The sequence below is a fragment of the Mustela lutreola genome, chromosome 3 (assembly GCF_030435805.1).
Source record: "Mustela lutreola isolate mMusLut2 chromosome 3, mMusLut2.pri, whole genome shotgun sequence".
Lineage (NCBI taxonomy): Eukaryota > Metazoa > Chordata > Mammalia > Carnivora > Mustelidae > Mustela > Mustela lutreola.
The window spans coordinates 77,784,835-77,810,057 of record NC_081292.1 but is presented as its reverse complement, the minus strand read 5'-3'; the positions used below and the strand labels follow the sequence as shown (position 1 = coordinate 77,810,057).

The 25,223-nt window shown below is 37.8% G+C and overlaps 1 protein-coding gene across 1 annotated transcript in view; it reads left to right on the top strand.

Annotated features, from left to right (window-relative positions):
• RP1 (RP1 axonemal microtubule associated) overlaps nucleotides 1-16,279 on the top strand; it is a 363,653-nt gene extending 347,374 nt beyond the window's left edge. The window contains exons 25-27 of the mRNA XM_059166436.1: nucleotides 1,200-1,278; nucleotides 10,562-10,643; nucleotides 15,247-16,279. Of these exons, the coding sequence (XP_059022419.1) occupies nucleotides 1,200-1,278; nucleotides 10,562-10,643; nucleotides 15,247-15,319 (234 nt within the window). The 3' untranslated portion in view covers nucleotides 15,320-16,279. The remainder of the gene's footprint in view (nucleotides 1-1,199; nucleotides 1,279-10,561; nucleotides 10,644-15,246) is intronic.
• Nucleotides 16,280-25,223: the final 8,944 nt, after the last annotated feature.

Below are 25,223 nucleotides of genomic sequence, written 5' to 3'. Positions count from 1 at the left end.
TAATCAAGGGTCACTGTGCATAATCAGATGACTTAAACTTGAAAAGAATGACAACCTCAAATACTGAGTAGCTGTGGAGCACCTTCACCTCTAACACACAGCACACATGGTTTGCGGTGGTATAAGCATTTTAGAAAAGTAGACTATCTACTAAAGCTCTGTAACCCAGTAGTTCCCCATCAGAAATGTACATGAATATACACAAAAAGGCATGTCAAGAATTTTCCAAGCAATTTTATTTGTAATACCCCTAATCCAGAAATAATTGCTGTTCATAAAAGTAGAATAGATAAATAATATGGAATAATATTCACTAATGAAAATAAACAAAATGTTGTTACATAAGCAACATGGCTAAATTCCACAAAGGTTGAATAAAACAAGCCTGGCAGAAAAAACATACTGTATGATTCTATTTAGAGAAATCTAATTAAAAGTCAGGATATTGGTTACCACTGGGGGAGATTATGATGGTAATGGGCCATGGGGGGGTCTTGGGGTGCTGTTCATGTTGTATTATTTGCATGGATGTTTGCATTGAGTGTGTTATGTATTTTAATTTGTAGACTACATATCCAGTTAATAGTTTAAGACTTTATTTGTATATGCATGCACATGTAGCTACTGCAATGCATTGTTGATATAGAAACAAAACATACTGAGAGGCAGACACCAATGGTGTACATGGTATATTTTGGAGGCTGACTGCTGGGGGATGATTCCAGACTTGGTCTCTCACTAGACATTGATCTTGGGTGAGTAATTGAACTCTGTATGTCTTTGTCTCTCCAACTGTAAAATAAGACAATGAGCAGTACTCACTTCATGGGTTGTGAGGATTAAATATATGAAAAACACTTAGAAAATTTTGTGTATAGTGAGGACAATATCAAGTATTATTATCACTATTAATGGCAGACTTAAATGGTATGATTATACTTTTAAAATCTTTTTCAGATTTATTTAGACTGTATGATTAAGGAAGGTAAAACTTATATAGCCTGCTTGTATTTGTCTCACAAGGCATAGCATAGGACTGCATATAAAATAGTAAGTGGAAAATTTTTATAGTATACCACTAATAATATAGTGATATATAGCAATATAGTGATGAACTAATATAGTACTATAATGTTATTTTTTTCCTAGAGAAAAGAAATATCCTAATGATCATTCAGTTTATTTTTGTTATCACATAGGTTGATATTTTTTCCATTGAGGCAGTGTCTCTGGGAAAACTGAAGAAAGTTCTGATTAGTCATGATGGGACAGGTCCAGGTAAGATGTGCTTTCTTGGTAAGAAATCTGTTTTGAAAATTTATTAAAAGTAGCATAAAAGGCAAGTGAAAGAAAAAGATAAATATATAGGTCATGTAAAGTTGAGATGAGAAAATAATTTTCTTTTTTTAAAGGTTTTATATTTGTTTGTTTATTTATTTATCTATTTTAGACAGAGACAACAGGAGGAAGGGCAGGGGGAAAGGGGGAGAGAGAATCTCAAGCAGACTCCCCTCTGAATGCAGAGCCCAGCACAGGGCTCCATCTCACGACCCTGAAATCATGGCCTGAACTGAAATTAACAGTCAGACACTTAACTGACTAAGCCACTGAAAATAAATTTCTTTTAAGAAATTATATAGTTAGGGGTGCCTGGGTGGCTCAGTGGGTTAAAGCCTCTGCCTTCAGTTCAGGTCATGATCCCAGAATCCTGGGATCAAGCCCCGCATTGGGCTCCCTGCTCAAAGGGGACCCTGCTTCCCCCGTCTCTCTCTGCCTGCCTCTCTGCCTACTTGTGATCTCTGTCTGTCAAATAAATAAATAAAATCTTTAAAAAAAAAGAAATTATATAGTTAGATGATGTTTTGTCAGGTTAGGTTTATTATATGACTTTCAAAGTTCACTGCTATGTTATTATAAATGAAATTTTCCACGAAAACAAAAACTTTAGTGTGTGTGTGTGTGTGCCCACATGCAAAATTTCCAGAACTACTAGACAGTGTTCAAAATTGCATCTGTCATGTTTCCTGCAGATGTGTTTCTCCTCTGTCCCATACCATACACTCTTCAGGAAAGCAGCTACTTGAGTATAGTTTTTGAGTCCTCCTTTTCCTCCCTGCCTTCCACCTCCTCCATGTCTATTAATCAAGCCCAGTCAATTCTACCTCATTAATACCTTCTTTGCTCTCTCCTGTAGAGCCGTTCAATTCAAGCTTATGTGTTTGTCTCTAGAACCTGTATTCTTTACTGCTAGAATGTAGCTCCACATCACCACTTATATCATAGTGCTGAAACTGTTTATTACATTTATTTCTATGCTTCCTTTTATCTTTATGCTTAATATTGAGTTTTTGAAGTCTGGCATTATATTTTATTCATCTTTACTCTCTTTCCTAGTATAGCATTGAATAGTATGGAGGTTTAATTAATGACAATTTATTAAGTCAGTGAAACAATTTTGGGTAAAATCCTTGAAAAAAAGTGAGGACAGCTTAAAATGGCCTTTGGAAGAAAGAAGCATTTATTCTGGATGTGAACCAAAGAGAAAGGAAGAAGAAAAGGGAAGGTAGCAGTGTATAGAAAGAACGGACACGTGTAAAATGAGTTGAGGATCCTATAGGGGAAATTATTAGGAAGAGACAGAAATGAGAAATTGAATAGAAAGACACAGTATGCTGCCTTCTCTATATGGTGTTGCTGCAGGGGGTATAACTTTTGCACTATTTTCATGATGGATGGAAACTGGCATCGTCCTGACTTTATGCTAAGTCTCCGCTGCAAACAATGTGGGGATTTGCAGAACAGCCGGGGAGATGCCAGACTGGAGAGTGGGGCGTGGGTCAGAACAGAGCAGTTAGCAGAAATCCCTGGCTTCATCAGGCTGTCGTTTCAGAAAATTATTTTGAGACTCCTCTTGGAGATGAGTGAAGAAAGCCCCGAATTACTGAAAGGGCCAATGTGGAAGGACTGTAGAAACAGGAGTCACAGCACATCAATCACAGGGGACGGTTTCTGAAGAAAAGAGGCTGAGTCCGGGAATTACATGAAGGGGCAAACCACATATATGAAGACTGCTCTGTCGTTACCAAGGCTGGTAGATACAAAGAATAAAAATGACAGAAGGAAAAAGGAAATAAACATTGTGATTTTAAATATGCTGAAGGAGCTAAATGACTCACATGGAAAATGCTTTGGGCTGAAGATGTAACACACTTCTAAATATCAGTTTTTTCCAGTGAAGCATTGATGAACAAAACCTGTGCAGGTATGGGAATGACTTCGGCTACATCCTCAAGGCTTATTTTCCCATCTCATTTGTAAAAAGAGAAGCTTACTTACCACATTATTCATTTAACTTGAATGTAGTTGTATCTGTAGATATTTCTCTCAAATATAATAATAGAAAGCTTCAGGAAAGCCCTACCTTTTTAGCAAAGTTTGTAAAATTTCAGAGTGTTTAGGAATTAACTGAGTGTCTTTAAACAAACAAAATAGACTCCTGGGCCCACCCCAGGGATTTTGATCTAGTAGGTATTGAGCTACCAGAAATAAACTTTTAAAAATATGTATTTTTATAATATAAATATATACTATATAAAATATTTTGTTACATATTTCATATTTTACTTTAATATATTTATTATATTATACATATATAAAACATGTATATATAAGCATTTTAAGGGATTCTGATTCATGTGGTCCTCAAAGCAGTCAACAGCAAACACTACTTTCTGTCAGAGTTCTTTGCTGAGGGGCTGTTATGTGCCAGGTATTTCACCAGAGACTGGGCATTCAAATGTGAAGAAGATGCTGGTGATCCTGCCCTCATAGGCAGGGCCTACTGGGAGCAAACACATATGAAATAAGCAAGTGTAATAAAATATGATTCACAGTCTGAAAGCGACCCTTGTAGTGCTACTGGACATATGGCAAGTGTACTTAGCACAGTCCAGAAGAACATGAAATTCTCTGAGAAAAGATGAAAATGTGGTAGACTTAGGGTGAGAGCTAGGTTTTGGTGTGATATCTGGAAATCTTGAAGGTTTTCTTTGGCTGATGGGATGAGGCTACTTGAAATTCAATTTGGGGAAATTGAAAGGACAGGCATACCTCCAAAATATTGCAGGTTCCGTTCTGGACCACTGCAAGAAAGCAAATATTACAATATAGTGAGTCGAATGAATTCTTTGGTTTTGCAGTGAATATTAAAGTTCTGTTTACACTGTACTGTAGTCTATTAAGTGTGCAATAGCATTTTGTCTAAGGAAACAATGTATGTACCTTAATTAAAGAATACCTTATTGCTAAAAGATGCTAACCATCATTTGAACTTACACTGAGTAATAGTTGCTGATCACAGATCACCATAACCGATAATAATGAAAAAGTTTGAAATAATGCAAGAATTACCAAAAAGTGACTCAGAGACATGAAATGGAAAATGGTGCAGAGAGACCTCTTCCATGCAGGGCTGCCACAAATCTTTAATTTGTAAAAACTGCAGTATCCCCAAAGTGCAATAAAGCAAAGCACAATAAAATGAGGTATGCCTGTAATACTTTAACGTTCTTTTTAAATTATTTAAACTCTCCTTCCTATATGCTGCACAGTCTTTTCATTAAAATAAAAAATACCATGATAGTTAGGGTATCTAGGGTATGTTTTCCTTTCTTTTCTTTTCAAAATATGGATGATATAAATTCAATAACCAACCATACAAGTTAATCCCAGAACATTATTGATACCAGGGCCCCCTTGCCTGTGTTCACTGCACCCATCCTCTCCCCATGGTAGACATCCCGAGTTTTTTCCTTATCATTTCTTGGTATTCTTATCATTGCTTAAAAAAAAAAAAAAGAGGCTCTATTAATTATGTTGCCATCCTTGAAAATGCTTCTGATAGTTTTTGTGCTTTGTAAAAATCATGACATGCTGTATGGAATCTCATATGGCTTGATTTTCTTTTTCACTCAAAATTGTATTTCCAAGATTCAACCACTTTCTTGTGTGGTGCTCCAGATAATGTTTTCATGACCATAATATTCTATTGCATGACTGTACATGATGAATTTATTCATCTCTTGTTAATGACTGATTGTGTCATTTCCAGTCGGCTGTCCCAGACGGAAATGAACATTCTTGTACATGTTCCCTGGTGCATGGAAGGTGGAGTTCTTCCAGGGTGATCATTCCCAGGTGGGGGTGACTGTGCCTCCCCCAGGGACACTTGGCAATGTCTGGAGATTTGTTTTGGTTGGCATGCTGGGAAGGAGATGCTACTGGTATCTCGTGCGTAGAGGTCTGGGCTGTTGCTAATCGTCCTATTATGTAAGGAGAGTCCCCAAAACCAAGAACTGTCAGGCCCAACGTTTCGGTGGTGCTGAAGCTGAGAAACCTGGCTCCAGGCTGAATCTGTAGCAGTTAATTGCTGGACCAAAAATTACGGATTCTATTCAGCTTTATAAAATAAATTGCTTTGTCAAAAATGATTTTACTGTTCTACTCTTACCGTGTATAAGAATTTCTGTTGTTTCACAGTCTCACAAACACCTGGTACACTTAATTTTAGGGTATAATAGAGTATTTCATTGGGGTCTCAATTTCCTTGATTCATAAGAAGCGTGAGCTTTCCTTTCTTTTCTTTTTTTTTTATTTTGTCTATTGAATTTCCTTTTCTGTGGAAATACATGTTCTTCTCTATAATATTTTATAATATTTATGGTAAAGGCTAAAGATGTCTAATAAGAAATGCTCAGAAAGAGTTTTAAAAAGATAGAAGCTGGTTTCCCACCCAGGTACCAGTTCTAAAGTGAGTCGTTATGATGGGTATGCTCTGGCTTGTCATCAGGGACCAGGTCCTTGCATCTTGCTATTATACCATCACCCAGACCTCTTCCTCCTCTGAGAGGGCAGAGCTGGTCACACCACATAGAAAAGAGAAAATCCGTGGCAACAGTGTCTTTCAAGCAAGTGAGATAGAAACTGCTCATACTACTTCTGGTCATATCCGATTACTGAGAGGTTAGTCATACAGTTATCTCCAACTGCAAAGCCATCTGGGAAATGTGCCTCTAACATTGCAGTGATTGTGGGGGACATCAACTAGCAGTTACTACCATAATATCTGTGCAGTGGGATATCTTTTGATAAGCTGAAATTCCCAATTTTAACGTCTTTCAATTTAACAATATGGTATTTTTTCTAGTGATCAGATTTTCCATCTTAAGAAAGCTTTCTCTACCCCTGAGGTATTGGGAAGGAAGGAAGAGAGGACGGAGGGAAGAGAGGAAAGAGAGTGAAGGAAGGAAGAAAGGGAGGGCAGGAGGAAGGAAAGAAAGAAAAAAATATATATATAAATTCTTGTCCTAAAGATTTAGATATTTGTTCCACCTGTAGTTGATTTCAGTGTATGACATAAGGATATAATCCATTTTACTTTTTCCCATGTGGATGACCAGTTGTAACATCATGATTTATCATTTACTCCATCTTTTCCTACTGTGCTCCACAAAGTCACTTTTGTCAGATATAGGGAAGTTCTTACTTTGCAAGGTTTCTGTACGCAAGATTTTAGTGGCAATGATTTAAATAACACAAGTCCCTCAACAACGTGGTTCAAATTTCAGTTATCATGGCATGCTCACTGTAACTGCATAAAGTAGAGACTTCACTGCTGCGTCCTCAGTCCACAAATCACTGTGTATATAACAGATGTGCATCCTGATCTGTGACCAATCACTTTACGTCTTTCACAGTCTGCTACACAGTTCATGAACAGACAGCAAAGCCTGTAGCTATATTGACTACTTGTCTCTCAGTAATAAAGCATATGACATTCTACAAAAATGGACAATTCAAAGGTACAAGCACATCAAAGAAACAAAAGTGATAATACCGGGATGGAAGTTGAAATCAAATATAAATGGAGTTAATTATACAAGAAATATCTGACTGTGGGAATGTTGCTAATGTCACCGTTGGAGAGACTTTAAATAAACAACCCATCAAACCTAGAGAAAGGACCTTATGACCTTGAATGGGGATGGCAAAAAAGATGAACTTGTCCTGGAGGAAGCGATGCTGCTAAAAACTTCCCATTAAAGCAACTCTAGGAGATGTTTTATGATACTGGAAGCACAGAGGATACAATGGAGGAAGCTGATGGAAACTTAGAAAGAAGACAACTGCAAAGGCCAGAAAAGAGGCGTTTTTTTGTTTTTTGTTTTTTTTACTGTTCATTTAATTTTTTTAATTTAAATTCAATTAATTAACATATAGTGTAGTATTAGTTTCAGAGGTAGAAGTCAGTGATTCATCAGTCTTATATAACACCCAGTGCTCATTATATCACGTGCCCTCCTTAATGCCCATCACCCAATTAACCCACCATCCTCCCCTCTAGCAACCCTCAGTTTGTTTCTTATGATTAAGAGTCTCTTATGGTTTGCTTCCCTCTCTGATTTCATCTTGTTTTATTTTTCCCTCCCTTCCCCATGATCTTCTGTTTTGTTTCTTAAATTCCTCATATGAGTGAGATAGTATGGTAATTATCTTTCTCATATTGACTTATTTTGCTTAGCATAATACCCTCTAGTTTCCATCCACATCATTGCAAATGGCAAGATTTCTTTTTTTTTTGGTGTCTTTCTAATGTTCCATTGTATGTTCCATTCCACTGTGTGTGTGTGTGTGTATATATATATATATATATATATATATATATATATATATACACATGTGTGTTTATATATATCCATACTACATCTTTATCCATTCATCTGTTGATGGACATCTGGGCTCTTTCCATTGGTTGGCTATTGTGGACATTGCTGTTATAAACATTCAGGTGCACATGCCCCTTTGGACCACTACATTTGTATCTTTAGGGTAAATACCCAGTAGTGTGATTGCTAGGTTATAGGGTAGCTCTGTTTTCAACTTTTTGAGGAATCTCCATACTTTTTCCCAGAGTTTGCATTCCCACCAACAGTGTAAGAGGGTTCCCCTTTCTCCACATCCTCATCAATTCTGTCCTTTCCTGAATTGTTAATTTTAACCATTCTGACTGGTATAGAGTGATGGTATCTCATTGCAGTTTTGATTTGTATTTCCCTGATGCTGAGTTATGTTGAGCACTTTTTCATGTGTCTGTGAGCCATTTGTATGTCTTCTCTGGAGAAAAGTCTGTTCATGCCTTCTTCCCATTTCTTAATTGGATTATTTGTTCTTTAGGTGTTGAGTTTGAAAAGTTCTTTATGGATTTTGGATACTAGCCCTTTATCTGATAAGATATTTGCAAATCTCTTCTCCCATTCTGTTGGTTGTCTTTTGATTTTGTCCAGTGTTTCCTTTGCTGTGCAAAAGCTTTTTATCTTGATGAAGTCTCAATAGTTCATTTTTGCTTTTGTTTCTCTTGCCTCTGGGGACATGACTAGCAAGAAGTTAGTGCAGCAAGGTGACAGAGATTGCTACCTATGTTCTCCTCTAGGTTTTTGATGGATTCCTGTCTCACAATCAGGTCTTTCATCCATTTTGATTCTATTTTTTATATGGCCCAGTTCTATTTTTCTGCATGTGGTTGTCCAATTTTCCCAACACCATTTGTTGAAGAAACTACCTTTTTTCCCATTGGACATTCTTTCCTGCTTCATTTAATATTAGTTAGCCATAGAGTTGAGGGTCCATTTCTGGGGTTTCTGTTCTGTTCCATTGATTTATGTTTCTGTTTTTGTGCCAGTACCATCAAGTACTGTCTCGATGACCACAGCTTTGTAATAAAGTTTGAAGACTGACATTGTGATACTACCTGCTTTAGTTTTCTTCTTCAACTTTCCTTTGGTTATTCGGGATCAAAAAGATGCTTGCTCTTTATTACAAGTTATGTGATGAAAGAAAAATATGAGCATCATCCAGTCTACTCTTGATAAGTTTTTTTAGCTACTGTTTAAAAAGTTTTTTACTTTTTAATTCTGTTTCTAATGTTTTCCAATTACAGTGTACTAAATATTGGTGTGATATTTTTCACTTTCCTATACGTTTATAACTGACAGTAAGGGAGTTTTTGATATTTTGGCAAAAATATTTAACAAATGAACAGTCATAATTTTCTTCATTGATGAAAATGGTACTCCCAGCAAGCAGTTCTTCATATACTTCTGCACTGGGAGCAAAGCACAGGCTGCTTGTAACGAGTTTGTAGATGTGCAGGTCAATTCTGAGTCCTTTCTCTGGTTCTATCAATCAATTTATCTATGCCAGCACCGATTCTTTATTGTCTTAATTAGTATAGACTTATAACAAATGTTTGTAATTAGAAGGATGATTCACCTACCTTACTCTATCAAATTCAGGAGTGTCTGGATATTCTTGGGCTTCACATATCCGTATACATTTTATCATTTTTTTGGTCAATTTTCTTGTAAAACCTTAGGGTGAATTTGATTTAATTATATTCAAGCTTTAGATTAGTTTGAGAGAAACTGACATCTCTATAATTTCTTCACTCTCAGGAATATGGAATAGTTCTTTATTTATGTCTTCTTTGCTGTTATGCTTAAATTAGATAATTTTTCTTTATTTTATTTTATTTCTTTTCAGTGTTCCAGCATTCATTGTTTATGCACCACACCCAGTTTTTATTAAATATTTATTTATTTTAGAGAGAGAGAGAGACCCAGAGTGTGTTGGGGTGGAGAGGGAGAGAGAGAATCCCAAGCACACTCTCTGAGTGCAGAGCCCAAGGTGGGCAGGCCTTGATCCCCTTACCCATGAGAGCCATGAGATCCATGACCTGAGACAAAATCAAGAATTGGATGCTTAACCCTACTGAGCCACCCAGACACCCCAATAATTTTTCTATAAATTACATTGTATCTGTTTTTAAATTTATCCCTACATTTTTAAATTTTTATCGCAATTCAACATGATTGCTTTCATTGAACTATGCTTCTTAACGCTTTCTTTCTGGTCAATAGAAATGTAATGGATTTTTATATATTTATTATGTAATCATTTTTTCTCATCTCTCACTATCTTCTGCAGCTTCTTGGGGTTCTTAATTTAGAAAGTCACCTTACATGTGGATGATGACAGCTCTGTTTCTTCTTTCCCAGAATTTAGCACTTTTCATTCTCCTTCCTTCCTCCGTTTCTCTTTCCTCTTTAATTGCATTAACAAATGCAGTAATCAGTGGTAACTTCTAGACTTTCATCATTAAGAGTGATGATTATTGTGACTTTACATTATGATTTAAATCTATCAACCCTCTATAAATAATGCACTGAAATGTATTTATAGGAATTTATTTCTTTTTGTTCTGGCCCTTAAATATTTCTAAAAGAATTTAGAGAGTTTGTCCCTGATAGGGAATTTTCTTTTTTCCTCTGCTTCTACTACTTTGAAAAATAAGGTCGTTCACTCAAACTTTCATTTCTTTCCTGATATAATTTGGAAGTGCATATTTTGGACCCAGATTTTGAACAGTTGGACAGTCTGTGAATAAAATCACAACAGTAGTGTATTTTATCTTAAAGAAAATGATCTCCTTTGTGCATTTAAACAGGTAATGGATGGTTTCTAGAGAGTATTATTGTTAAGTCTGAAGAGGAAGATGGCAGTCAAGAAGTGCTGTTTCCATGCAACCGGTATGCTGTTACTTAATTCCTCATTATGCAGACTTATGCTTCCCTCTGTCCAGTCCATTTTAGCTTAGAATCAGCAAGCCCTGCCCCCAGTCACCTGGTCACATCACCCCTCCCTTTACTACCAGAGTTGAAGGCCTCTCTCCTCAGCAAACTGTTCCTTACAGCATTAAAATTTCTCTCTTTATTTGTATTACTTAATACTTTTCTGCAATAAACATGTTGAAATGGAAAGAAACATGGTTTGCGATGTGTTTCTCAAATACTTGCTGTGCTCCTGCTGGTTCTGCAAACGTGGGTGCTACCATCAACTTCCTAGATGTTCAATTTCCTCATATGTAAAATGGGAATAATACCTGTTCCTCCTAACTCGTCAGACTCATTCAAAGTCCAATAAAGTTATGTATATAGTTATGTATATGAGCTGTGAGCTCTAAAGCATTATTCTAATGTGATGTAGATAGAATATAAATTAGGAGAATCAGGTTGCAAGGGCAGCTCTGTAACTCCCGGGCCATTTATAGGTGTATCACTTAACACTCTCAGAACTTCAGTTTTCAGAATTTTATGGTGAGAATGTTTAAATCAGATGTCCCTCCTTTTTTAGGGTTATTATGCATTGAATATCAAATACATCCTAACATAAAGTGCACTACGAATAGAAATTACAAAACTAATTTTCCTCCTTTATTAATTAATCTATAAAATGTACTGATTTCTTCATTCAGTCATTGTATAAATAGTAACTGACTAGCTATCGTATCAAGAAATGGAGTAGGGGCACCTGGGTAGCTCAATTGGTTAAGCCTCTGCCTTCAGCTCCGATCATGATCTCAGAGTCCTGGGATCGAGTCCCGCATCGGGCTCTCTGCTCTGCAGGAAGCCTGCCCTTCCCACCCCACATGCCTCTTTGCCTGCTTGTGATCTCTGTCTGTCAAATAAATAAAATCCTAAAAAAAAAAAAAAAAAAAAAAGAAGTGGAGTAAAGAAATCCAGTGATAAGGAATATAGTCTTTGCCTGAAAGGACTCAGTGGATGCCCATGTGAAAATGAACAACAATGTCCTCAGGGCCATGATAGAGACCTATGTGAGAGTCCAGGTGCCAAGGTGTTTGTCTATGTGATTGCACAGTCCTTGAACCTAAAGAACTCAGGCACTGTATTTATTCATTTGTTGATCTGTTTATACATGCAGAATCTGAATGCCTCCCAGGTGTCAGGCCCTATGCCAAGTCCTGTATATATGGAGATTAAAAAAAATGAAGCACCATTGTCTTGAAGGAGCTCCCATTTAATGCTAGGATAAGGCAGGAGGGATGTGATACTTAATGAAGCCAGAAAGCTGGGTGTGCTCTGCGTTAAGCAGGTATTTTGGCATCATTTTCTCCTAGAGTGTTGCATGCTCTTTCAAACACATAGAGAAACACGACGGTTGACTGAATGGATTTTACCTTACAATACTTGGTTCTAGAAAATGTTGATTCTTTAGAAACTTAATGAGTTATGCATTCTGTATGAACAAAATGCGTAACACTTCTCTGATCTTCTGTTTGCCTGTTTTCTACAATCACATCCATTTAAAACACATGTGCATCATAGTAGTTGTTGCCATTGTGTAACATTCAAGCTCTGGAGAGAGATCTTATATTTATATTTTCTGTAAGAATTTATTTATTTTTATTAATGGGCCATGAAAAGAGCAATGATTGAAACTTCTCGGGACTTCCTTTGAATTACAGCTCCTTCAATGACTAGTCTCGGTTCATTCTTATGTAAAATAGCAGTAAAAACACCTATTTGGCAGGGTCCTTTGAAGACTTCACACAGTGTACATGAAGTAACTGCAAAAGCGCTTTGCAATTATTAGAAACTACATGATGATAAGTGTTATTGTCATGGAAGCAGTTTTGAAGTAAAGAAATCTTTAGACACAATGCCACATATGCAAATGAAGGAGAAAAGCTCACTTTTATTTCTAGATCATATGTGTAGTAATTAGAAGTCTCCAAATAATTTATTAACTATTATTTATTTATTTTTAAAAGATGTATTTATTTATTTGAGAGAGAGAGTGAGAGCACGGGGTAAGTTCATTGAGAGTGGAGAGAGAAACTTTAGCATACTTCCATGCTGAGTACAGAGCCCCTCCCTGGTCTCAATCCCATGACCCTGAGATCATGACCTGAGTTACAACCAAAAGTAGGACACTTAACTGACTGCACTGTTAGGGTGCCCCACTAACTTTTATTTTTAAAAATCTGGATATTCATGGTCCAATATGGTAGCCACTAACTACATCAAGCTAGTACTTGTAAATTAATTAAAATAAAATTAAATTAAAAATTCAGTTCCTGGGCTATACTAGCTACATTTCAGGACTCAATAACCACAGATGGTTAGTGGCTATTCTATTGGGCAGCATATAAACATTTGGTTCTAAATCACATCCAGATATTTGATATCATATGAAGTTACATTTAATATATACAATACAGTTTTATTGCTCTCTATACTAGAGTAACTATGCAATAACATAAGGAACAAATAAAATAGTTTTATTTTTATAAAAGTGTCACATTTTAAAAATCAAGAATCATCCAGAACAGAAGATGATAGTCAGAGCTGAAATTTATTTTTCTGGCAAGGTAAAGGAGTAGAAGTCAAGATGGAGGTGACTTCTTCCTTTAGGCCTAACATTTTGGAATGGTTACAAACCTTGGTTATGTAAGAAACAAAATGATATGAATGAAAAGACTTAAGTATTTTGCTGCATGAAACTACTACATCATATTAAATACTGTACACAGATATTCCATTGCACTGTTATCAACTGAACTATAAGATTATTAACAGGGTTTCCCTTGTTTATTCTCTTTGAGGGCCATGGATTACCTGAGTAAGAAAAGAGGGACATTTTCTTACTATTATTCCCTTAAGGGTGAAGAAACTCTAACAACATTTAGTCTTGTGCTTCACAGACAATGAAAAAAAAATGTCACCTATAGAGATTAAACGATGTGTACAAGCTATAGATGAGTTAGTCATGTCTCTTGGTCCCTTGGACGTTTTGGGAATTTTAATTTAATGTCTATTAATCTATTGTTCCCATTTTATTCCCAGGGTTTTGTGCATTATCCTCTAAGGAAGAAGTCCCTGTGCAAATTACTGAGCTCCCTATAAAACTGATTTGTTGGAAATTCTACTGAGATTTGGGGTGTTTGGAAGACACAGGTTTTGCTAGTTTTCCCAGCATACCTTAACCAGTTAGACTCAAGGCCCCCTCTACTTGTGAGAAAAGAAAAGGTCTCTGGAGCAGAAATTATTTAAGACTATTGTGGAATAAGAAAAGCAAATAGGACATTTATTCTGTTGTGGATTTCAAAGGTTTACACATGTCTCTTCTGCTTGGCGGGGAGAAAATCAAGGAGTGCCCATCACTACCATGTAGCACACTCCTACCACAGAATGGGCTCCATGATGGAGCCCAAGCTTCACACAGCAACTCCTGTGGTCTTCACAGATGACCACTAGGAGGCTATGTGATACTTGTAGTTCACAGATGAGGAAGCTGAGGAACACGGAGATGAAGTGTCTTACCCAACCGTGATTAGTGGAATCAGCATTCAGATGGAGGTGGATGTGATTCTAGAACTGCCCCGTCCAATAGGGGAGCCACCAGCTATAGGACTACTGAACTTCCCAACTGCGCTTATTCCACACTGAGAGGTGATATAATAAGATATAAGGTACATATCAGCTATCAAACATTAGAATGAGTAAGAATGTAATTGTATTAGTCTGTTTGGGCTGCTATGACAAAATACCATAGGCTGGGTGGTATCTATACAACAGAGATTTATTTCTCACAGTTCTGGAGGGTGGAAGCCCAAGATGAGGGTACCAGCAGGGTTGGGTTCTGACAAAGGCCAGACTGCAAACTGTCTACTTGCTGTGTTCTCATGTGATGGAGAAAGCAAGGGATCTCTGTGGAGCCTTGTCTATAAAAGCACTAATCCTATTCAGGAAAGACTTCAGGATTTGAAGCACCTCCCAGAAAATTTCAACATATGAATTTGGGCAGGGGTTGGAGGCAACAAGCATTCACATCTTTTATATTTATTAAAATGAAAAATAGTAGAAGTAATTTCATGTTTTTAATTTTTGCTGTTTTTATATACATGGCTTATGTTGTATTTCTCTTGAAGAGTGCTGTTCTAGAATCTAAGGTTTGAGCCACTGTATATACCTACCAGTCACACGAAAGGAGAGACATAACAGCTCCCACTAAGGAAATACTAAATGAGAAATGAGAAATTTTTACTGATTTTATGATATATTAGAACATCTGTAGTGTAATCATAGGATGTTCCTAAAATCCAGCATTTTCAGATGAATCAGTGCAGCCTTGCAACTAAAGTATATGACAAAGGTTTGCTGAGGTTGCACTCCTAAAGATCATTTGATATAGCTTGAAATCTTCAATGCTTTTAAAAATTTCTGTGGTTCCCCTGAAGACCTCTTTAAACCCTTTCCGTATTTTGTTTTCAGTTCTGCATAACATGCCTTTAAATTCTCTCTCATATTGTCTTCCCTCTTCCCATGGCAGGTGGCTAGATGAGTACCAAGATGATGGCAGGACTGAACGAGAATTGTTCGCAGAACATGAAGTCTCACTGTGAAGGAGAGACTGAGTCTGTGGCCTCCTGATGGGGTCAACACGTGTGTGTTGTGCCTTCATGGTGCCTTCAAAAGGCTATTGATCTGCTGGTGATAGTATATTTGCCCTCCTCTCATACTGGAGCAAACAGCTGGGGAGGTCAGTTTATTCTGTTCCCATCCTTGCTTGAGAACCTCAACAGTTGGAAGAAGAGCCCACCAACAACTGACCAAGATTAGTCTATGATAGATGGAGTAGGGACACACACTGTTTCTTCTTATGGGTGAAATAGGTGAAGGGGATTAAGAGTACACTTATGGGGGCACCTGGATGGCTCAGTGGGTTAAGCCTCTGCCTTCAGCTCAGGTCATGATCCCAGGGTCCTGGGATCGAGCCCCGCATCGGGCTCTCTGCTCAGCGGGGAGCCTGCTTCCTCCTCTCTCTGCCTGCTTCTCTGCCTACTTGTGATCTCTGTCTGTCCAATGAATGAATAAAATATTAAAAAAAAAGAGTACACTTATGATGAGCATTGAAGAATGTATAGAATTGTCAAATCAGTATGTTGTACACCTGAAACTGATATAGCACTATATATTAACTGCACTGGAATTAAATTTTTTAAAAAAATATTGTTAATCAGAGAAAGACAATTGTCATATGATTTCACTCATATGTGGAGTAATAGAAACAGTCCGGACGATAGCAGTGGAAGGGAAAGAAAACTGAATGGGAAGTCACTAGAGAGGGAGAAAAACCGTGATAGATTCTTAACTATGAGAAACAAACTGAGGGTTCCTGGAGGGGAGGTGGGTGGAAGAGTGGGGTAACCGGGTGATGGACAGTAAGGAGGGAATGTGATGTGATGAGCACTGGCTGTTATATGCAACTGATCAATCAATGAACACTACATCTGAAACTAAATATGTACTTCATGTTGGCTAATTAAATTTAAATTAGGAAAATAAAAATAAAGGTACACTGGCATGAGAAAAAAAACTGTTTCTTCTCATTTATTTTTCAGAAAATCTGACACCTGCTGCTTACCAAAATGTTTAGGTGGGTTTAGTAGAAGGTAACTGAAGAGGCCCATAACATTTGATAACCATAAAATAGTTTTATACAACATACGTTAGTCTGAAAGCAGAAGTCTTATTCTAGGTAATGGCATGACTCTCTTGTTATTGGTGGCAATATAATGAAGAAAAGGTAAAAAGGAAATGATTGGGTTAAATCACATTCTCACTGCACTTCACGCTGAATCTCATCAGGTTGGTCTTTTGGGAGCTGGTTGCTGGGGGCGTGGTGGATAGCCACCAAGCCCCATGCAGGGGACACACATGGAGGCAGACGTCTTCTGTCCATTTATCGCTTTCCTCAATTAGCCTCAAATACTTGTCAACTTGGTGCCACTGGCAGCTTCTTCTAACCCTTCAAATTGGCACATGAGATAAAACCCATCTGCTAGCCTAGAAGAGGCTATGGCCTGGCTTTGATATCAGAGATCTGTGTTTGAATCTCAGTTCTGCAACTGTGAAGAGAATAGTATCATTACATTTTTCAGATGAGGGAACTGAGACTTGGAGAAGTGTGTTTAAGCTCAAAGAATGAAATAAATAGGACAGCTGAATTTGAACCCAGGGGTCTCGCTCTACAGTCCCTATGCATACACACAGTGACCCTGTCTGTCTTCCTCCACATGTTTCCAGGTATCCCGTGGATCTCCCGGATGGTCCCAAGCAGTCAGATCTCGCACACCACCTTCCTGTTATCGTCTTATGCAGATGTCACCTGTACCATTATATACTTAACACTTTTTTTTCCTTTAAACGCTCTTTAAATCAGGTCATTTGGGGCTAGAGGGAACTTATCCTCATTCTAAACTATATTCATAATATCCATGAAATCATTGATGTTGTCACATTTTTAAAAAATTTTATTTATTTATTTGACAGAGAGACAGCGAGAGAGAGAACACAAGAGGCAGGGGCAGTGGGAGAGGGAGAAGCAGGCTTCCCGCTGAGCAAGAAGTCTGATGTGGGGCTCAATCCCAGGACCCTAGGATTGTGACCTGAGCTGAATGCAGATGCTTAACGACTGAGTCACCCAGGTGCCGCTGTGTTGTTGCATTTTTTTTCCCTAAAACACCTTAAGATGAATTTATATGCAACAAAAAATTTAGGTTAGTCTTTATGTTCCCTAAAATTATCTTATAAATGCCCAGTAGTCCTGGCATATAGTGATCAGTTTCAATAAGTAGGAGCCATCTTTGTCATGGTTTACCTTATACCAATCTGTGCCGAAAGACTAATCCAGTCCTTAGAAATGCTACATTTTACATCTAAGTTTGAAAACACATCAAGAATAGAGCTTTAGTGATTTGAAGTTAAAAAGCAGTATTTTTTTTTTCCTAAAGTGGTCTGGGTAAGAAGAGTTGATATGTTTCAGCAGACTGTGGGAAAGTGCGATGAACCACATTTCGCTGTTGATAATGCTTATTACATGGTGCCTGGCACAAAGCAGATAGTGAATAAACACAGTCATTTATTAAGCAGAGTTGTTAAGCATCTCTTGTGTGCCAGAAACAGACAGAGTCAGGCACTGGGGATAAACTGGCAAACAGCTCGGTCATTTTCCCTGCCCTCAGAGGGGCTTCTGTCAGAGTGGGGAACTGAGTGAATAATGCATAATTAAACATAGATCAGTACCGCTCGTTCCTAAATTGCAAGCTCATTGGAGGTAGAGATCATTTTGTGCTTCTCCGTATATTTAGTTCTTGGCATGCTGCCTGACTCATAGTAAGTGCTCTGTGTCTATTAAATGCATGAATCATCCCTGCCTTAAATTACAATACACCTTTTAAGTGATTAGAATATTCAATTATACCTGATTCAGCTCATATTTGTATGGAATAAATACAAATAATTACACTCTGTTCCTCTATTTTTTCAAACTTCTCTACGACAGTATGTTTCAACACCGAACATAATCCTGTCCCTCAGCCCCCACCATACAGACTGGAGTTGGATGTGTCCCAGTTCTTTCTGGCTGCACATTTACAATCCTTCTCTTGAGAGCGGAGGTGAGGTAAATGCAAACGATCCATTTTGTGTTGATTCTTGTTTGCTTCATTAGCAGAGCCCTCATTTTCTCGGACATGGTCCGGATTCTGGGACTACCTCCATCTAACCCCATTATATAACAGATACACCCCAAAAACAAGTAGAGAAAAACTGCATTTATTTCTGAGTTTGCTGAAAAGGCAAAAATGAAAAGAATACACAGTATAAAGAACCCAAATAGACAAGGTTTGGCGGGAAGAAGTGTCTTATTCCTGTGGAGAGAACAATGTGAACCCCTAATCCAGAAACCTGCCATGTGTATCCCTTGGAAATATTGAAGAATGGAAAACAAGTGCAAACACGAAGGCCAAAACCAGAATGTTTTTGGCTAGACAATTGTCTGGCACAATCTTGGCACCTTCTCATGTTTTCCTATTTTGGGGGCAAAGTCAAGAGGAGATGAAGAGCATTTTTATCTGATGGGATAAGTATTTTATTTTATTTTATTTTCTGATGGGATAAATCTCATATTTTAGCTAGAAAATGATAGTAATGTTTCCATGACGATGTGGATGGCCTTGAGGTTCTAATATGTTTTCATATAAACCTGTCAAGCAGACTCAGGTAAATACTACAGTGAAAAATTTGTTATATCAAAGGTTAATGCAACTTCTCTGTGATTCTAGGTAATATAATATCTTGGAGAGCTAAGTTAATTGTTCTTTAATAAGGGAGGGAAGTTTTCCAGAAATTCTGCCAGAGTTTAGTTTATCCTATGGTTATCAGGACTGATAACACTTCTGAATAATTGCATTTTAAGTTACTTTTAGAAGCAGAGAAACACAGCAAAGTAGGTCCTCCTTCATGCTGATGTTTTTTAAATGGACATTCATTTTAATTCCTTTAAGGCAATGGAATACAGTATACTAAGTAAAGGCCCTCAAGTTCAGAAATTAATCTTGATCCTTTACCACAATGAGTCTGAAGTGCCAGGAATATAATGTCAGTTTTCCCGGCTCTTTCTGTGCCTCTGTGACAGAGTGCAGAGTACCAATTAAACTGAATAATGAGTTTATAAATATGCAAAAATGGTTATGAAGTAATCATTAATATTTACAATCTCAGCCATATCAAATGATTGAAACCTTGCAAATACACAATTCCCTGTACCTTTACCTATGTTGTTTTGTTTGCCTGAAAGGTACTTCCCTCCTTGCCTGGAAAACTCTTACTCAACTTCCAAGGGCAAGGTTGACGTTCTCACCGTCAGTCAGTGTTAAGGCATCCCATTCTCTGTGTCCATATTACATTGTCCTTCCTCTCTAATTGTAATGATCATTTCTATAGTGGTCATGGGTCCTAGTTTAGAAACTCAGAAGTGTCACAGATAAGATACTTTTTGTTTCCTATGCATCAACTTAATGTCTGACTCCAGTATCCATCACACAGACTGGTAGAAAATCCCTCTTTGAGTGTAATTGTGGCATGTTCTCCTTCCCAAGGAGCAACAGAATCCTACAGGCTAATTCTCTGTTTGGAAAGAGAATAAAATGCTTCTTCTACCAGTCTATCATTGTCCCTGCTAAGGAATGTTCTCTTTCTGCTTCTAATTTTTGGCAAGTCTGGAAACCTGAGTGCCTCAGGTCCTCCCTTCCTAGGCTGCTGGCTGACCCTCTCCTTGGAAGACCCCTTCAGGGTCTCTCCTTACCCCGTGATGACAAATCCCATGGGGATCACTTGGCTTGGGGACCCTGATCGTTCTCTGGTAAAGGAAAATATCTTCTCCTTGGTGTGTCACTTCTTAAAAACATTCCCCTTCTCCTTCTGTAGAACAACCAGTATAAGCTCATTTACACATTTGGGCTTTTATGGAAGATAGGACTTTGTTACCAATATGAGTATGGTGATAGCAGAGAAAAGAATCTTCCCTTCTGTTCTTACTCAAATTAACAAAGAGAATGAAACACACAATCTCCTATTCCAATGAAAACATGAGATAGTGAAAATCTGCCCAAAACAGGTAAAACAGAAACCTGAAGGGCCAAACAGTGGCAAATTTTAGTGGTAAAAATCCACTTACAGAGAGTGCACACCCCTCAGGAAGTAAAAAAGCTGTATTTTTAAATTTATAACCACTGGAGTGGACATGTATATGAAGCCTGTATATGTGTATATATATATATACACACACATATATAATAGCATCAGGAGATTTTAGCACATCTTGGTAACTGAGAGAATAAATAGGGGAAAAAAGATACAAAGGATTTAAGTGACATGGTTAGCAAAAGACCTAACAGACAAATACAAAAAACTGCATTCAACAAATGCCAAATGCACACTCTCTTCAGATATACCTAGAAGATCGTAAATGCTGAGCATGTGTTGGGCCATAAAACAATACTAAAACAGAATGAGTCAATAACATGGATGAATTTCATAAACATAATGAGCAAAATAAACAAGAAACACAAGTATATAAATGTAATTCTATTTATATAAATTTCAAAAACCAGCAACATTTCATATCTAATGCTTGATTCACTAATATATATAGTTATTTTTATAGAAATCTGGAAATGATTACCAAAAGGTCAGGAAAAATGGCGGGGGCTCAATCCAGGAAGGGCTTCCAGACAACAGGGGGTGTTCTTTCATAGGCCTTTTTATGGTGGTTGCATGAATGTTGATTTTATAATCATTCTTTACACAGTTCATATGTGTTTTGTGATAAAATACATGTAACATAGAATTTACCATGTTAACCATTTTTAGATGTACAGTTCAGTGGCATTAAGTACATTTGTAAGGTGGTACAACCATCACCGTCATGCATTTCTAGAACTTTTTTTTAATCACTGCAAATAAAAACTCTGTACCTATTTTTTGACCTTTAAAGTGAAATAACCAGTTGTTCTATTGGCAAAATGAGTTTACTCAGGAATAGTAGAAAAGTTGCAATTGAGGACATGCAAGCTATGGCAAGCCATAAAAAAGTTGGGAAATCAAAGGAGAAGAAGGTTACTTTATAGAGAAAAGGATGAAGTTGGGCTGGGCTGCTTTGAATGAAATCCATTGGAGGGAAGTGAGAGTTCAGGGTAGTGAAGCTTGTGGTATTTTCTTATTGGCTGAGCTTCTCGCTGGATTGGGAGAAATTCTCGCTTTCTCCTTCTGAAGTAGTAAAGTAGATTTCTTCCTGCTGGTAATGCAAGGTACATGTCTTTGTGCTGGGGTCTGCAATGGACAAGGAATAAGGTATGAGAGCTTCTGCTTCTGGCCTCCCAGCTCCATTTTAAATGAGGTTTCCTTTATTCAGCTTCACATTATTAAATAATTTCTCCCCATTCCTCTCTTCCCTCAATTCCTGGTAATCTGTCATCTACTTTTTGTCTCTGTGAATTTGCCTATTCTGGACGGGCAAGAGATTCGTTAAAAATTTTTACATGGTTTCCCAATGGCAGGACAGAGGTAGGGATGGAGGAATGGCAGATGAGGGTAGGAAACTCTTTTCATGCTATGTTTTGAATCACTGAATTTATAGCTTATTTAAAAAGTTACGAAAGAACAAAGAAATGAATGATTAAAAATGAATATGGAAGTGAAAAATGAATATGGAATTGAATATTGAAATGAATATGGAATATGAATATGGAAATGCATCTTTACCTACATTCATAATGGCCAGATTCTTGGGGAATTCCTGTCTTCCTCCCTATCAGACATCTGGGGCAGAAAGTTACCTCCTCGGAACTGCTGCTTGAAAAGAGGAGAGGAGAGGGAGCAAATGAAAGAAGTCAGGAACTAATAGCTCACAACTCTTCCTGTCATATTAGTCTATTCCTCCCACTTGACAATGAATTCCTTGAGAGCAGGAATTCTCATCTTTTTCATCTTTTTGTCCTTGAGCAAAGTGGCTGGGTCAACATAGGCACAATAAAAATCATTGTTTCCTTATTACAAATTAAATATATTAATATTATATATATTAAATATATATATTAAATTAAATATATTTTGGTGTAATGGAGATTAATAAGAAGGATAAGAAGGATAAGAACATTGAAATACTTTAAGAAATTCATCTTGTTTTCTTTTTCTCCAATAGTTTTTGTGACTGTTTTAGCCCAATAAGATATTCTTAGAAAAGAGATTTGAGATGTCTTGCTTAGCCAAGCATCACAGTTAATAGGAAGGGACAGGTTCCTCAGAAACACTCAGGAGGTTAAGGATGTATCTTGAAGTTGCTGGCAATCCCAGAAGTCGTGGGTCAGAAGGTACTGAGAACATGCAAGAATTTCCTCAGAATATTCCAAAACTTTAAAATTGGTTGATGGTAAACTCTTGTGATATCTTTCCCAAGGTATTTGGTTAACATAGAATCCAGAAAATGCAATCCAACTCCTTGAAATGACACACATAATAGTAATATTATACTAAATATTCTGTGGAGGAAAGAAGACTCAGGGTAAGCTCATAAAGTGTCCATTCACCTTAAAAATAAAACCGCCAGTTATTTTCCCAGAAAAATGGGTTGATTTGGAAAAAGCAGAGAATTTCAATTTAGGACAAGCAAGCTACACCAAAACCATATACAAGTCAACAGAGCAAAGAACACTATTCTGTAGAGGAAAGGGGGTGAGGGCAGTGAGGAGGGCTCTTGTAAACAAAAAGCCCATTGAAGTAACCTGGGAGTTTGAAACAGAATGATATTTCGGTGGCTGAGTTGGGACAGTGTCTCATTGGCTGTATTGCCTGGGGAGGAGGAAACCAGCCTTCTTCCCCAAGCTAGTGTGTGCTCACCAAGTACCTCTTCTGTTGGGTCGGCCTTGGACCAGAAGTGGAAGGGTGTTAGAGCTCCCCCTGCTGGCCTCCCTGTTCCATTTTAAATGAGGGTTTCTTTAATTTTCACAAAACTTTCCGAGTTATTTCACTACCAATCTCCCCATTGTCATAATTTTTATGACGCTCTAATTTCTTTTACTGCTAATCTCTCTGTCAGAATTGATGATTCCTGGCTGCCTTAATTTTAACAATAGAATTGGTGGTTGTTGTGAGTTCAGCTTTAAGCATGATACAATCATTTGAATGTTTTACAGATATTTATAATTTCAGCAGGTTGCCTCACTTAGAAATTTATCCCCCCCTTTTTTTTACTTGAGTTTTGTACTAGGACTAAGGATGGTGTGTTAAATTCTTAGAGCCCTTTGTCAATCCTTAATGGATTTTGGCTGCCCAACACCCATTTTCTCTAAGAACACCCATTCCACCTTTGAGGAATTTGCTCTTCCTAACACCCATGGATTATAGTTCTCGTGCCCCAATTTCCCTCAGCTGGGCTTAGGCTCATGATCAAGCAAAGATAATGCTTGGACTAGAGTCTTCAGCTGCCAAAGAGACCAGCAACTGTTGGCGGTTCAGCCTAAGCTGGCAAATGGCCCCCCACGACGGTTTGTGGTGGACTGGGTGCTTGAGCAGAGCCTCTTGCCTGGGTCCCTCCCACCACCACCACTCTGGTCCCTTCAAATGTAGTCTCACAACCAATTAAGTATCCAGCATAAGGGTTCCTCTTTCTTTGCAACTGAAGTATTCTAAAAAATACACCAAACCTTTTTTTTTTTTTTGGTTTTTGATGTAGTGTTCATTGATTCATTTACCCTCCCTTTCTTTTTTTCCTGCCTTGAGTTCTTTTCTTGAGGTCTGCTCCTCACTGGCAGGCTTCCCACTGCTGGCTCCTCCTCCCTTCCTTTTGGCCCCTTCCTTTAACTTCTGCCCTTAAGGAACTTTAGAATCAAAGCCCTTAGACAATAGAGGTAGGTAGCGGGTTTTGGCTTGTTATTTTTCATTACTTTGATGATGCTGTAGACATCGACAAAGACCATCCAAAGAAGAAAAGCAAAGTCTGTTTATCCAGAGCTTGATCTATCAAGAGAGCTTACTGCCTTGCTTGCCTTTGGCAGAGACACTGAGGTGGGGAGCTTTACAGTGGAAAAGGAAGCTTCAGGTTTTTCCCAACCGGAGGCGACTGACCTGGGGCAGCTATAGGGCTTTTACTAGAAGCTCACATTCTAGGTCATTGGTTAGAGGTGTATATTGGGCTTTTCCTGGTTGATCCTAAGTTGCAAGAAGGGACAGAATTAAAGAACCTGGCAGTCAGTGTTCAAGTCCTGGCCATTCGTGGCCATTGCTGCCTCAGTTGTGATTGGCTTTGGGGCTGGCTGCTGGGAGCAGTTCTGAGTTTGAGTTCTACTGTCATATATATACTCCGCCTATTGTCTGATTGTTCATCCCATCTCTCAATTAGTGTTTGAGTTTGTGATTTAGGTTTTGTTGATATTTAAGACACTTTCTAGTTGCTGTTATATCCCAAACTTTCATTTCCATTTCCAATGCAAAAGAAAGGAAATAGTAAGAAATAAAATTCTTTGCCCAAAGTCACCTGTTGAAAAACAGATGTTCTAGTTTCTAATCACTTGGTGTTTTCTACTTTGTTTTAATACACAAAGATTTCTTTCAGTTTCCCTCTGTGGTATCTAAATACAGGTGGTCAGAGCCTGCCCACAGAGAGGTTTTTAAATTTCTTTTGAATCACATCTTCTGCCTCTGAATACATTTTTTAAAAAGAGTCTGCAAGATAGCCCGAGTTAGAGTTTTCTTCCCTGTGTGATTCTGATCCAGATATTATCCCCAGACGTCACTGTACATCAGAATAAGCCCGGAAGGTTGTTTAAAATGCAGACCCCCTGGGGCACACCACAGACTTCCTACACCAGACTGTCTGGAGGGGGGGATCCGGAGCTTTTTTTGGTTGCTTTGCTTGTTTGTGTATAAGGAGCACCTGGAGTGATTCTTAATGCCATCTGGCAAGTA